The sequence below is a fragment of the Kryptolebias marmoratus genome, linkage group LG6, assembly GCF_001649575.2.
Source record: "Kryptolebias marmoratus isolate JLee-2015 linkage group LG6, ASM164957v2, whole genome shotgun sequence".
NCBI lineage: Eukaryota > Metazoa > Chordata > Actinopteri > Cyprinodontiformes > Rivulidae > Kryptolebias > Kryptolebias marmoratus.
Window position 1 is genome coordinate 3,123,565 of NC_051435.1, and position 16,119 is coordinate 3,139,683.

At 39.0% G+C, this 16,119-nt stretch overlaps 1 protein-coding gene across 1 annotated transcript in view; it reads left to right on the forward strand.

Annotated features, from left to right (window-relative positions):
* Positions 1 to 15,512, forward strand: part of tfpia (tissue factor pathway inhibitor a) — a 27,444-nt gene extending 11,932 nt beyond the window's left edge. Inside the window, exons 2-7 of the mRNA XM_017430401.3 lie at positions 2,638 to 2,841; positions 8,975 to 9,151; positions 9,745 to 9,822; positions 11,054 to 11,113; positions 12,848 to 13,036; positions 14,001 to 15,512. Coding sequence (XP_017285890.1) covers positions 2,638 to 2,841; positions 8,975 to 9,151; positions 9,745 to 9,822; positions 11,054 to 11,113; positions 12,848 to 13,036; positions 14,001 to 14,068 — 776 coding nt within the window. The 3' untranslated portion in view covers positions 14,069 to 15,512. The remainder of the gene's footprint in view (positions 1 to 2,637; positions 2,842 to 8,974; positions 9,152 to 9,744; positions 9,823 to 11,053; positions 11,114 to 12,847; positions 13,037 to 14,000) is intronic.
* The last annotated feature ends 607 nt before the right edge of the window (positions 15,513 to 16,119 follow it).

Below are 16,119 nucleotides of genomic sequence, written 5' to 3' on the forward strand. Positions count from 1 at the left end.
CCTGCACGCTCCCGGCATTCTGATGTTAACAGGAAGTGACGTCACGTGTCTTCTTCCTGAGTTATTTGGGGTTATTTTGTATTCCACGCTACACAAACCCACAAAGAAGAGACTAGACCACAGAAACGGTGGCGAATCACTTCAGAAACAATAAATATTGGGTTAAAGTTGCAGGAAAGTTGTGATTTCGCGGGGTTTGCTTGATTTTGTGTTAATAGTTGCGATCGCAACATTGCAAAATCCTGGAGTGTCTGAAAAATACCTACATTTTGATGTAAAAACTATTTAAAAATATCCAATTTGTTGGAGTAAGAAGGGTTTGTTTACAAAAACAAGTTTTCACACCTCAGTCATAAGAGTGATGGATTCTAGGTTGAAGATTTTGTTGTAAAATCTTCAAAAATCATCAAACATAAGCTGTGATTATGTGAAAGCCTTTAAAGATATCAAAATGCCAGTTCAGTCGTGTAAAGTTCAAACTTTGAACTCCAAACGGGGCTGGGTTTGCTCCCTCGGTTCAGCAGCATCCCATCAAAGTGTACGGGGAAAAGAGTTCATATTCGTTTTGAATTTCATGCACGTTGTGTGATGTATGATGCTACAAAAAGTCACAGGATTAAACCTCATGTCAGCTGAGTTATATTGTTCTGCACTGCAGTGGTTGAAACAGGGGCTTAGATTTAGAAAAACATGATTTTAAATTGGTAAACTAAATCTATTCACTCTCACGTCTTGTTTCTAGCCGAGCTGCCTCTGCAAACATGCATCGTAATGGAGCAGAACTTAGCATTTATGCGTTGACAGATAAAAAAAAAAAAAATCATATTTTGCAGAGAAATATTTTTTCCCTTGCATGAAGTTGGCTAAGAATTGTCGACACATCGATGAGAGAGAAAACATTTCATGTCAGCTTCATAGATTCTACATTAATAGATAAGCTCATTTGTATTAGAAAGAGACATTTGAGTTAGCTCTGACCATCTGCAGCCCTCTTTGGACAGAGATCGGAGACGAAGCGAGGAGAACCGACGGGGACGAAGGCAGAAAGAAGCGCCTCCCTGCTGCACGCTGACATACTGGTTTAACATTCACGGCGGTTGTTAGCAGAGCAACTGAACTTCTTCCTGAACAACGACGACATTAGAGAGCTGTTTTCTGCCTACGTGGAGGACCGATAACATCTCAGTGTTTGAGCAAAGAGAACAAACGTGTCTTTCATATCAGGGCTGATCATCGAACGCAGAGGAGACCCCGGCCTCTCCGTCTGTGTGGTAAATTAACCGATTTGCTGCAGCTCAGAATGTTGCTGTGCGGTGCACGCTGGGAGATTCGCAACGCTTTGACTCAGTTTTCTCCCTGCAGCAGCCTCCTGCCTCCATCGGGCCCTTCCTGATAAGCTTTTATTCGCAGCTCAAAAAATAAACTTATATCTAAAATAAATCTGAACCTGCAGGAATGTGCTCACAGTTTTGTAAGACACAATAAAATGAAACAGTATTGTTTATATGCATATCGCCTCCAGACCACACCAAAGTTTAGCTCAACGTCTGCAAAAATGACGGGTTAAAGGACACCTTTGTGTTAATTAGGGTCAGTTTGTTGTGGCTGCCATCTTGAATCAGGTTGGCTGCAAAAGTTAATTAGTTGTAGATGTTTATCCAGTGATTACTTTCTTTTTTTTGTCTTGTTGTGGCATCTCAGGCATACCATTTAGAGAAGATGGCTGCCAGAACATATGCTCTACAGCAGGGGTGTCAAACCCAGTGACTCAAGGGGGCCAAATTTAAAAATTTGGTCCTGGCCAAGGGCCATTCACGATCAACATTTATTAAAAATGACATAAATTAACCTTGGTTTTAGATGTATTATGTCAAATCATTCATATAGAAATATCAATGACCTTTTCCCAGTTACAGATTATACAGAATTTAGAGCAAACAGACTTTAATGAACTCAGACAAATAGATCAAACTTCAAAAAGCTCATCATTAGCTGTCATTTTTTACGCCTCACTCAGCTTTTAAATGAAGTTTTTAACATTAAAACAGACAAAAACCTGATCATACAGAAATTAAAACTATATATTGTTGGCTTTTAAGTCACCGTCAGAGAAAACCTCAGTTTCTTTAAGCAAAATAAGAATCAGAGACTCGATCTGAACCAGACTGGAGGGCCGGATGAAATGTTACAGAGGGCCAGATCTGGCCCACAGGCCTTGAGTTTGACACGTGTGCTCTACAATAAGGGTAACTCAAGATAAGAATCCCAATTGCATGAATTATTTTATTGAATCAAGACTGAATCTGAATCTAGCGTTAGCGTAGGCAGGCCACATTGTTGTCAGTGATTTCTTTCTGAGAGGTTCATTCAGATCTGTTCACTAGTTCATGAGATATTTTGCTAACAGACAGACAAATGAAAGCAGGCGGTTACATGATCGCTGGCGTTTCATGACGGTGATCAAGAATAATTTGAAATTCCTGTCCAAACATTAAAGTCGTTTAGAAATAATAACCTTATCCTCACCCCCAAAGGTTAGAAGCTGAGGCTGTGACCTGATTTCTTCTCCTGCATATAAAAAAAATACCCTGAAACTTAAAGGAAATCTGAAGTTTTGTTTCCTTTTTCCTGCTGCAGTGCATGGCTCACAGCCGGAGCCGCTCATCTTTAATGAGCTGTGCTCCATGAAGGACGACCCGGGGCCGTGCAAGGCCATCAAGGAACGCTTCTTCTTCAACGTGAACACGGGCCGCTGCGAGATCTTCGAGTACGGAGGCTGCGGAGGAAACGCCAACAACTTTTTGACCCGGGAGGACTGCGAGGAATCCTGCGTCGTCTCAGGTGACAGATTTATAAACTCCTTACAGAGTTTAGATTGAAAAGAAGATGAATAAAGATATTAAAGAATAGATTGTTGCCATAATTGTTATAAAATAGAGATATTAAAGGTTTGTTTTGTAATGTTGTGGGCAAAAGATCATTTTGTTTTCAAGGACTGTTGTTGTTCATTAGATTTTATTGCCACCTTGGGCATAAAATGGTATCAGAGTTATTTTATGGTACGCAGCTAACACAGAGTGGTGCCAGCACATTAATTCTTACAGTTTCGCTGAAGGCGTCTGTTTAATGGGAAACAAGAAACTCCCAACGATGGTAGTCCATCTTGTTATTTATAGCTGATCAACATTAAACTGCTGATAAATTGGAGTTGAATTCATTAACTATGATTTATTACAGAGGGCTCAAACTCTCAACACTTCGATTTCCTCATTTTCATTTGACAAAAATGTGTTGTTTTTTTAAATAAAAAGTTCCTAACCAGCGTTATATCGCTTACATCTTACTATGGTTTAAAGATTTTTGTTTCCCTGTCTTTGCGTTATTTGTTAATTGACTTTTATTCCTGCATTTGAGGCTTGGATGAGGTATTTTAGTGGTAGTTGGATTTTTAATGAAACTCAGAAAGTAAATATTGGATGTACATCTACATCTGTTTGCATTTTGTTGTCAGTTCAACTAAAGATGGCCTCAATCAGGGGTGTCCAATCCTGGTCCTCAGGGTCTCCATCCTGCAGGTTTTACCTGTTTCTCTGCTCTAACACACTTGATCTGAATCAATGGGTGATTAACAGGCTTCTGCAGAACATGAAGAGGTGATTTAACCATGAATCAGGTGTTGGAGCAGAGAAACAAGGAAAACATGCAGGATGGTGGCCCTGAGGACCAGGATTGGACACCCCTGGTCTAGATTATTTGGCAAACACAAAAAGAGTTTTAATTTTGTTGATTTTATAGACACTGAGATGCATTTTATATGTCAGTAACTGAGAGTTTTTCCCATCCGTCACACCCTCTGAGTTCCAGGAGATCTTGTGTCATCTTGAGATTTTTTTAAACATATAAAAATGGTTCTTAGTTTAAGACTCTGGCATGAAAGTTGGTGCATTCATTCAAGTAATGCAAGGTCTTTAAACTCGTTAGCATTAATTGGGGTCAGAAGGACTCAGAATTTGACCCAAAAATATATTTTGTTTTTCATATTTTCTTAAGCCTGAGGGATGTGTTGTTAAAGATACACCTTTAAAGTCTTTATGGTATTGAGTTTATTGAATATAAGATATTTATATTTGAGTGTATAAGTGTGTGTTCAGTGAAGATCAGGAGTGTTTTTGCACTTATTGTCAGATATTTGGAGGGTTGTGAAAGAGGCAGCATGTCAGGTTCTGTTTTTTGACTCTATTTTTAAATCCAAATGGAAAGTTTTACTAAGCTCCTGCTGCTGAACTTCTCCTCCCATTGGCTCTGACTGCTGCAGGTTCCAGCACGCTTTCCTCTTTGTGTTTTCTTTGCTCTGTAGCGTCATGCGACCTTGGGCTTCGTGGTGCAACACACTGATTTCGACATCTCAACACAAGATTGAAATTTAAAATCTGATATCTTTGGGAAGGCAGCCGAGGATGACTCAGAAGTGAGAAGTGAAAGGTGAAGGAAAGTGAGTCAGAATGTAAATATAAGGGAAATCAGGAGATCTTTCACTGATCTTGCTGAATCCTCTGTAATAGGTTGGAAGTAAAAGTCTGGTAAAGGTCAGCTTCTGTCTGTTCTCTGCACTCAGCTTTTCTTTAAATGGAAAGCTGTTGCACTGAAAAGCAATCAAAGCTGCAACAATTAGCCCCTTCACGTGTATTGGAATCCAATTAATTCACACTAAGACAAGTTGCCCTGCAGTAGAATGAAAGGTGGGCGGGACAGCGCTGAAAAACAAGTAAACATGAGAGCAGAACAGGAATATCTTCCTCTGTGAACAGCACGCCTTTAACGTGTCTGGTCAATGTGCGTTACGCTCGTGCAAGCGGAGCAACAACACGACGCGACGGCACGTTGTTCTGACCTTCACCTGCTTCCTGAACGCCTTCAGCTGAGCGATGCAGCCGGAGCGCGGGACCGCGAGGGGGGCTGGCATTCACAACTGTTTCTGTCAGCTTTATTAAATTTGTCCAGACCATCAAAAAGAGAAGAAAGTGTTGGGATAGATGTGTCAAAGTGTCAGATGTTAAAAACCGTCTGCCATTAAACTCAGTTGGATGTAAGCTCCTGGATGGAGACTAAGACGGTAAACAGAAGAATAAAACACGTTAGAGCGCTGAATAACAGCCTGTCCTGGCAGGTTTTATTTAAAATGAGTCATGCTTTTATGATTTTGATCTTTTCCCTGCTGTTTGGTGACTTTGGTTTCAGTTCAGCTTGGATCATTTTGATCTCATGGGCTCATGCATTTTCCTGAACTTCACAGAGCTCCGGTCAGCATCAAATCAGTGACATTTATGTCCAACAAACACGAGGCTCCATAAAGACTGGAAGTTGATGCATCTAGTTGTTTTGTTTTTTTTATATTTTATTTATTTTGTCCCAGAGCCATGGACAGAGCAGCATAAATGCTCTCCTGAAAGGTCAAAAATCAAAACACGGAGCAGTCTGGCTGGAAGTCGGGGTAATTTTCTTCTTTTTTTCCTTCCGTTGGACAGGCGGCGTTTTGTTTCTATCCTGTTTGTTTTACTGAAACCACAATGAGTTCTGCTAGAGGTCAGAGCTGCTTTTGTTGGTTTTACATCAAGTTAACAAACAGATGGTTTTAAGAAAAGTCATTAAATAAAGATTACAACGAAATGTTGTGTTTCTGCAGAAATATACACAGAAAACAACAAGCCGGGGTGAAAACAGAGGGATGTATGTGAAATTCTTCAGTAAAACAAACTCTTCATCCATCTATTCATTTATTCATCCATTTGTCTGTCCAACCATCATCCATCCATCCATCCATTTATCCGTCCATCCAGCCACAGTCACTAAAAGTAAAACCTTAAATGACTTCCCTATCATTTTTAAAAGGGTCTGCAGATAATTAGGAACAGATCAGTTGTAGAAAATGAGAATATTTCATCATTTGAATCCACAGGGAGATGATGCAGACCAGCCGTTTTGAAAACAGCAAAGCAAAAAGCAACAAACTGTGGTTTTTTCACTTCAAGCATATGGCGAATGCAGCGTGATTTGAAGTAAAAGGCAGAAGGAGATGAAAGCTGCTGGTAAAGTGACGTACTTTTATTCTGCAATTTTGACCCGTTCTCTGAATGAGAAGGTTTTCAAAACCAGGAGGCCACAAGAAAAGTGTTTTTTTGGGGGAGATTTTCAGAAAGTAATGGCTTCAGACACCATAGAGTTCGCACTCAAGCAGAGGAAAAGTGCTTCTTTCAGATAATGTGCCACTTTTAAAGTCGTACTTCTTACTTTTCTGTTACTTTTTGAATTGCAAAATGTAGAATTAAAATCAAAATAGCAGGATCTAATTCATAGTTTGCATTAAAACATAAATATAATAAGTAATAAAAGTTAAAACAACTCTTAAAGTTTATAAATAGTTGGTGCAGCAGCTTTATTCTCTGAAATATTTCAAGTCAGTACTCAAAAAATGAAATAATGTGTCACTTTTAAAGAAACTAAATACCATCTTGACAAAATAAAAGTAGAGTTTGATGTAGATGATCGATTTGAGCTTCATAACTTATATTTTAAAAGCTATATCATCCCCGAGTGATCAGTTTTTAACAATAAAACATTTTTTTTGGCCTTATTATTTTGATCTTTTTCAATATTTAGAAAAGAAACCCTGTTGGAATAATTGTCGTTTTTGTTTTACACAAAGAAAAGTACACCAAATGGAAAAAATAATTAGGGAAATTGCTTTTTTTTTTTTTTTGCAGAGAGTGTGTCGAGTTCGCTTAAATTTGCTGAAAAAGCTGAAACTGAGTTGAGAGCTAAATGTAGTAAAACGCAGATAAGTGGATTAAAGAATGATGGGTTCAAGTGTCGTCTGTGCTGTAATTATGAGAATCATTCGGTTTCATCCTAACATCTCATCCGTCTTATTGTTGCACAGATCACATTTAAACTCCTTCCTTATATTTTTTCGGCCATATTCTGGACAAGAATCGTCAAAGCGTTTCTTTAAAGTGGAAGTTCGATTCTCTGGTCCTCTTTGGAGAGCTGCCTGCTGCATGAAATGATGCGCTCAGTGATTCACATCCAGGATTCGCACAAAGCTGACAGATAATTCTCATCAGAACTCACACCACCTCTTCTACCTTCTCAGCTTAAACAGAGAACAGTGTATATTCCACCTGAATTATTCATCAGCGCACGGCTTTAGGGACAGATAGCCAGAATCAAACCTTTTCACACACCTGTTTACTCACAGCTTTTCAAAGTCACCTCAGAAAGTCTATTTAGATTTTACACAGATAACATTTTAATCATGATCACCTCTCAGAGGGCTTTGGTTGTTGTGCACAGCTGTCGGATCCTTGGACCCTTGACTGGAAGGCTTATCTTTACTTCTTTGTGTCTTTAGATTCTTAAAACAACAGTGGGTATCTGTGGAAAAGTTACGAACCAATAATATGTTACCTGTTGTAGATAGCTCTTTGATCTAATCAGACCTTCCAGGATTTTGCGATGTTGCGATAGCAACTATTAATGCAAAATCAAGCAAACCCCGCAAAATCGCAACTTTAACCCAATATTTATTGTTTCTGAAGTGATTCTCCACCGTTTCTGCGGTCTAGTCTCTACGTTGTAGGTTTTTTGTAGCGTGGAATACAAAATAACCCCAAATAACTCAGGAAGAAGACACGTGACGTCACTTCCTGTTAACATCAGAATGCCGGGAGCGTGCAGGAGCAGCGACCGAAGCCAAAATGTGCGCTAATGCTTCACATTTGCCCACAAAGATTTCAGCAAACCAGTTTCCTCCCCAGCTGCAGCTGTTTTGCACGTCCTGCAGTGTAATCATGGAACATAAACGCATCGACAAACACTTTGTGTCTGCAAAACATGTGAGGAGAGCTGCAGACCAGGGACGATCCAGAAATGCTCATGAATGTCAGTTTAGAAGCTATCAAAGTTCTCAAATAAAGCACCTTTTGAGAATGTCAATGTTTGTTGGGAATTATCTTACAAAACTAGGAAGGATTTTTGGTTTATACATTAAAAGTTATGGTTGTTTATTGATTTTAGTAAAAAAAATTGCAATTTTTAGGAAAATGCCAGCGAAATCAGGCATTTTAGCCGCAACAATAACAAAAAAATGCCCGTGAAATCCTGGAGGGACTGACTAATGGTTAGTTTGACTGAGGCCAGGACCAAAACGGATCGTTGCTGACTTAAAGGAGCTTCAGTCTCTGAAATTTCACAGCAGCCCATGTGAACAGTATTTCATAGCCATTTCATGGTCATTTACACGGATTTCTATGGTTATTTACAACCACAATTAGCTACAGTAGCTAGCTGCAGCACTTCTGGCAGTAATATCATAATGTATTCGACAAAATAACAGTGATGTTAGGGTTTTAAGGGCATTTTCAGGAATCACTACGACAACTTTGTTAGTGGGTCTGTCGGGCTGTATTGAAGAATTAATGATGGCTACAGCGTGGGACAAAACACCAAGCTGTTTATTCTTTTTTACAACTCAGACAATTCAGCATTTTTTGCTTCAAACTCATTGATAAGCAGAGGGGGGGATCCCCGGAACATCGTCCATGTTTCAAAAAGATTAATCTGGATAACAAAACAAAACAGCCAGTCAGGGAAGATGCAGTGGACTAACAAGAAACCCTGAACAGAATAAACGCAGAGAGCGGTGATTAACGATTGGCAACAGGTGTGCTGATTACTAATGGAAGTTTGGTGGTGCACTGAGGTTATCTAGTGGAAATGATGGCACAAATAAAAAACCAAGATTATGACTAAATACCAAAATAATTATTCAACAAAACTAAATACGACTAAAGAGACTCCTGCAGGCTGGTCTGTTCTTCTAAGCTGAAGAATTAGCATTTAAAAATGATTAAAACTATGGACTGTCAGCTCCATATGGATTTATCAGAAAGCCTAATAATGTTTTTTTGTTTTGCAGATGACAAGAATCCGTGTCATTTACCGGAGGCTCCCGGTCCGTGCCGAGGGCTGGTGGCGCGTTATTCCTTCGACAGCAGCACTCAGCAGTGCAAGCATTTCTTCTACGGCGGCTGCTTCGGCAACGCCAACAACTTCAGGAGCATGGCAGCGTGCCAGGCAAGATGTCAGAACCCAGGTAGGCAGATGTGCATTTAGCAATTTTTTAAACTTTTTACAGATTTAGAAAGTCCCAATAGCGGTTCCTCGCATGTCGGTCAGCGCAACAGATTTGAGTTTTTTCTTTTGTACGAATTTTAATTAACTTTTCCTCCTTTGCTTCAAAAAATCTAGCAGATCAGAGTTCCTCTACAACAACTGAAAACACATTTCAGAGAGGTAGCATCATCAAAAACAGGCCAACCGCAGGAAATTAACTCTCAGCTGAGCATGAAATCACTTTCCACTTTGATTCAGTGCCTAAATCTTTTCAGCTGACCAAAGCAGACTCAATTATGCTAAACTGAAGCGTGAGGTAGAAGGCATAAAGAGTCAACAGCCCGTTCTGTTCGGAAAAATCAATTAACCTCGCTTTCTCTGCTTTTTTAAGACAGTAATTTCAGTCTGTCCGTTTGAGTCGAAGACAATATGCTCGCAGACCAGCACACACGGCAGGCTGGGACGATTTTATTAAAGGACTTATATTTAATGAAATCTGTTTTACTTCTCAAACAAACTGTTCTTCAGTGAATGCAGCTATGATTTTCTTTTTGTCTGTGTGTTTCTGAGCAGTGAAGCCAACTGCAGCAGCAGAAGACGATGCAAAGGCTGCCAGGAGAGTCAGCTTCGTGGAGCCCACCGTTCCAACAGGTAAACTTAGAACTTCCTGCGTGCTGGTGTCTCTTTAAAGAGTCATTAGTAATTTGCATTCTGTTTATTCCCAACCACAGCAATATGTGTCACCAGGAATGCATAATGATGTTTTTTTTTTGCCAATTCGAAATATCAATATGCTAATATTTTAATATATCAATACGCTAATCTGTCAATATGCTAATATGCAAATATGTTCTGACTCATTTCCACTGATAACAGATAAACAATCAGAGAATGGTTTCTGCAGTGGAATTAAGCAACATTTTAGTCGATTCTTGAACATCTTCTGTTGATTTTCCAACAAGTAAGGAGAAGTCTCTTCCTTCAGCGACACTTTCTGCAGCAGTTGTGTAAAAGCTGTCTGCAACGACCGCTGCAGCCAAACCAAAATTTAAGACGTGTTTTTTTTTTAAGGCTGTAAATAATAGTGCAATCTGCATAGTGGAAAGCTTCGTAAATCACTCTGCATGATTGATTTCTAAACACTGCCGTTCCAGGATTGTAAAACGTTTGGTCCTATAAATACAAAATCAACGAGATCACAGGTCTGAGTCCTCTGGGCTGCACCGTGCAACTTTCCTGGGTCAGAACAGGGCGTGCAACAAATTACTTGGTTATTTAGGTGTTTTAAAATTTCGCATTTCGTTAAAACCACAAATATGAGCTGTGAAATGCTCCAACATGTGAGGTTCTGTGGGAAGGATGTGAGCAATTAATATCTTACTTGTTGCAGATAGCTCTTTTAAGGACCTCAGAGTTCAATTCTGAGTGGACTGATGAGCTAAAGGCTAGTCTGAGCAAATCCAACAACTCCAATCACATAAATCTGGAGTTGGTAGATCTGCTCAGACTAGCCGTTAGCTCGACTAAAAAGAGTTGACTAATCTCTGAAAAAAAGTTTGTTCAAAGAGTTTTCTGCAACAGGTAAGATATTATTTGTCCATAACCTTTCCGCAGAACCTCACTTCAATCTGAAGCTTGACTTTAATCTGTTTTCCATCTTCTGCTGAATCAAAAAGAAAAAACAAGTCCCCCTTTAAGAGTTTTAGCGTAGCAGTGGAAAAAATTCATTCTCAGAAATGTCAGACGTCTCACTCCGGTGGTTTTTGCTTTTCTGATTACAGCTCTGCCTTTTTTTTTTTTTGTACGTATACAGACACGTTATCAGTGTTCTCATCTCGGTGTGAGAGACGTGTTGATCCACTGACGTCTGTTTTTTCTGCAGGGAACGCGTCTCTAAGTGGACCTGTGGTGCAACAAAATGACCCCAATCAAGAGACAAATGGTAAGAAAATAAGACTTTAAACAGAAAAACAGAAAAAAAAAAACTTAAATTTACTAAAAAGTAAAAAGAAGGAGCATAAAACCTTTTGTAGAGCTCTGTAAATCTGATCTGTAGCTTATAAAAAGATCATGTTTTTGGGGTTCTGGTATAAGTTGTGACCAGATATTTGTAATTCGCTGTAGTCTCTTGTGTTTACTGGAGAAAATGGAGGAGAAATAGAGTTAAAAATATTGACAGCTGAAAGCAGAAATTGAATTCAGGCTGGAGCGCAGCCAGAGTTGGTGCTTCCAGTGTTATTACAGAGCAAAGGAAAGATTAAATGAAGCATAATTAAACCACACATCATGTCTCAATGAGTACAGGCTGAAATAAGCTCAGACCTCAGAGTAAAGTACATCCAGGCCTTTTATAGGAGCGGTGACGGCTGCCAGAAGTGTTTTAAAAAAATGAAATAAACGCAGAGCTGCGGTGATGCATGCACTGCGGACAGCTTGTAGAATTGCTTTTGTTGTGAGGAGTAAAGGGCAGAAACAGAGTGCATCAGAGGTTCGCTCCCGCGTCCCATTTGTCACAAAAAGCCACTTATTAATTTTCCTGATATTAGCTGTGAGGGAGCATACATCCCAGCCGTCAGGGTCCAAGGCTGTTTCATGTCACTGCAGGAGAGCGAAGGGAGAGCCGGGTCCACCTCCCTGAGCCCAGTCAGACGTATAACTCAAAAAATTCAATTTCATTCATGTCAGAAAATATTGGCAGGGAAAGATTCACAATGATCTAGCCTCCGTAGTTTGAGCTCCTTGTTATTTTGTTTTTTTTTTTGTGTGTATATTAGCAGATTATCATTGTTTTAGAATGCAGCTATGTTGGTATAAAACCCTCCGTGTGTGTAATTATTTCTGTTTGAAGCTCCTAAAATCTGAAAAATGAGCAGGAGTGTCATCGATTATGATGCTGAAATCATTGCGTTGAAGAGAAACACTGACACCTTGTGGCTAAAGAATGAAACGCCTTGATTACCAGTTGCTGTCTTGTTGGTTCTTGTGTTTATTAATACTTTTATTTTACTTTTAGTTAAGGGTTAGGTGTACGGGCACGTATGGGGATTCAAACCCGTGACTGCCCTGCCACTGCTGCACAGCTGTCAGGGACTAAGTTCTGCAGAAATACGGAGCAGGGTCTGGGTTATAAAACATAAAAACACCCTCGTTCCCATGAAGCACCATCAAAAGCATGGTAAAAACGGAGGGAATATTTCACCACAACAAACATGTCAAGAGGGAGAGTACCAAGACTCATAAACCAGACAAGGAAACTATTAATCAGACAGATAACAAAGAGGCCAGGAGGAACTCTTAACCCCAGAGTGTCTGTTTGTAGGAGAAACGAAGAGTCTGCACTGCAAAGATGCAGCAAAATGTAGGTTTTAAGTTTAACAAAAAGGCATGAAAGACAAAAATCAAACCTTATGTCCATCAAGCAAAACTCCTTAACCTGCAGTAAAGTGTGACAGTGGCTGCATCATGCTGTGGGAATGTTCTCCATCTGCAGAGCTGAGAGAATTAGTCAGATCTGAGATGCTTAAATCAGACACATTTCTTTCAGAGGAAACAGAGATTCAGTCAGCATGAGAAGGATTTTATCTCCTGTATTGTTGTGAGCAAGAAATGTGATATTTGGAATTTCAGGTTTCAGCTGTTCAGGAGAATATTGTGTCAGTTCTGCTGTGATTCGCAGGCTTCAGTCCCTCAGAGGTTTGCTTCAAACCGGAAGACCGGGGGACGTGTCTCGGGTCAGACAGGAGGTTCACCTTCAACCCTGAAACCAAGAGATGCCAGTCGTTTTACTACAGCGGCTGCGGAGGAAATGAGAACAACTTCAAGAGCCGCAGACATTGCTACCACAAGTGCATCAGACCCAGAAGGAGTAAGTTTGATCTGTTAGGATGAACATAAAACCATCTTTTATTCACAATGGAACACAGGAAACATATCAACTGCTGTAACTAAGAAACTGTATCATTTTTTTTAACAAATTAGATCATTTTATGGCAAAAAAGGTGAAACAGGAGCAACAAAAAGCAGCTGGAGGAGCTTTTTCTGACTGTTTAGGTTAATTGGCAGCAGGTCCGTAAGAGAACGGGGTAGAAAAAGAGGATCTTAGAGGCTGAATCTGTCAGAAGTGAAGATGGGCAGAAATCCACCAGTCTGTCTAAAAATAGTGGAACACTTTCAAAATAAAGTTCCTCAACGAAAGACTGAACATCCCATCATCTACAGTTCATAATATCATCAAACTATTCCAAGAATCTGCAGAAACTTCTGAGGTCAAAGATCAAAACCAGGTTCTGGTTCTGTTCTGCTCAGGATCACTGTCTGTAAACACAGTTCACCGTGCTGCTTAAAGCTCTATCAGGCAAAGAAGAAGCCAGATGTGTCTCCTCTGGACCAAAGAGGAGAACTGCTCTGAGGTCCAGCCTGCCTCTCTGATGGTATGGGGGTGCATTAGTGCCTCTGGAAAGAACAACATCTGCTCCCATCCAGGACTGTTGAACAGACAGAATGGGACAACCTCAGGTCCAGATGTTTACAGATGCTGCACTGAGGGAAACATCTGGAGCTACTTTAAAGAGACGTGTTGATGCCATCAGATTTAAAATGACATTATCTTTTCATAAAAATGGTCCAATTTCTTAGTTTAAACCTTTGATATGTTTACTGTAAAATATGAGATTTGTAAATTATTGAATTCTGTCTTTATTGACATTTTACTCAACGTCCCAACTCTTTCAGGATCTAGAATGTATTGTTTGCGTTGTTGTTCCTGTCAACATCTTTTAGGGAGCTCATAATTCAAAGGTTTTGTTATTTTGTTGTTTTTTTTCTTTCAGGTGGCAAGAGGACGATGATCCGAATAAGGAAGAAGAACGTGGACAACATTTTGACCCACTCGGTCTGAACATTCGACTGTGCACAAGCTTGTAATTATGTTTGTATTATATTCTCAGCTTTTCATGCATGCCGTTTTGTAGCGCTGCGGTTTGTTGCATTTTGATTTGTAGGTTTTTTTTCTTTAAGCTCCAAAAAGGATCAATCCGGTCTGCAGAGTGTTTCACTCAGAAACATGCCTGCAGGACAGGAACCACTCCTCAGCTGTAATCACTTCTTGTTATCAAGACAGTTAACCTTTACAAAAATCAAGCTGCCACAGCTGATTTCTTCCTCTTTTAGTCGTTTTCCTTCAGAGCTTTTCTTTAACATCAAACAGCTTTAAGACAAAACTGGTTGTGTTCGAACCAATTTTATTTTAATCGCCTCAGGTGGGATCAGAGTCGAGATTATCCATCACAGTTTTAGCAACATCAGAAATTAAAACGTGTAAATGAAATGCTCACGCTGAGCTGATGAAGCTAAAGTTCCTTGAAGGAATGCGTATCGCCTTCTGCAAAGATCTCACAAGATCAGTTTGCCCTCAGAGTATGTGTTGAAAATGACTCTCAGCTACTTTCATGCCAAGTTTTATTCAAATCCATCCATTGGTTCATGAGATATTTTGCTAACAGACAGACTAACACAAACACAGGAAGTTGATAAATCGCCTTTTTAAGGCAGCAGGTGATAAAAAAGATCAAATTTGACAAATTATAATTCATTTTATAGGTCAGGTTAAAGTACAACCAGTACCAGTTTCACTTAATTGTTAGAAAAGAAAAGTAAAAATACTTCATTTCTTTATTTGCAACAGTAAAATTTGTCCAACACAACATGTAACACATCCAATGTAACATAAAGTTATTTCTTTTTATAAACTATTTATAGTTTTTTATTTTTTTTTTTTTGTACCAACACTAAATAATCTGAGGGTTCTGTGTTTGCTGTATTTATTCGCCAATCTGTGAAAACAACAAAAAAAAAAAAAATCCAGGACATGAAACACGAAACGATTCGTCATTATTGTAAAGTTTAAATGATAAATAAATCTGATGGGATAAAAATTCAACCTTAAAGCAGCTGATGAGTTTATGGCCAAATAAGAGTATAAAAACTGCTTTCAAACGTTGATTTATTTGGCAGTAATTGGAGGGATTTTGTGTAAAAATATATATTTGTCCAGTGTTTTATTGTACCTGAATTATTTTCACTTTGTTTTAGTTTGAATGTAACAAACATCTTTTTGTTTTTGTTAAAATGAAAGTTTCTGCTTTTGTAATAAAACCGATGCTTTTCTGTAATAGTTGTCGCTCCGCAGTGATTCATCTCTTAACTTTTTAAACTCGACGTTCAGAAGTTTAATCAACACAAGGGGGCTCTGTTGCATTATAAACTCAACAGCTCCTGCTGCAGTTTGCTTTAATGTCTCATTTTGTAGTAAAAACCTTTGGTAATAAATCTTCAGAACTTTCTTCTCTGGTTTTGTTTCCTTTAATTCCTGCCATGAGTGCGAAATGAGGAAATCTTTCTGTGTGATTTCAGTAAACAAGTAGGAAGGAAATCTTTTCACTTACATTCAGACTATTTTGAAAGTATTTTTCATCTTAAATGTGTAAAACCCAACATTTATCCTTGTTTCTTGTAAACTATCTTTAAAATTATTTAAAATTTCTCTGTTTTTTATTCTTATAAGTATGTGTTTGAGTAAACTGAGCATGTTTTTTATATATCCTTCTGATGTTTCCTTCAAATTTCAAATATAAATATTGTTATTTAGAGCATTTATCATCAGAATAACAGAACAGCTGACCTTTCAGACCTCAATGCAAAGAAAACAAGGTTATGTTTATTTTTAGACATCATAAAACTAATATTTTAACTCAGGAAGAGATCAGAAATCAATATTTCCACGTTGCTGCTGGAGACTTTCTGTCCTCTTGGAGCTAAACTTCAATCAGCTCAGCTGTTCGATGACTTCCTCTTCATCACATTCAGAGGTCTGGAGACCTCGACGTGACAGGATCTGGATCTGATGGTCCTTCATCCACACCTGCAGAGCCAAAACTGAACCCTTCTTTT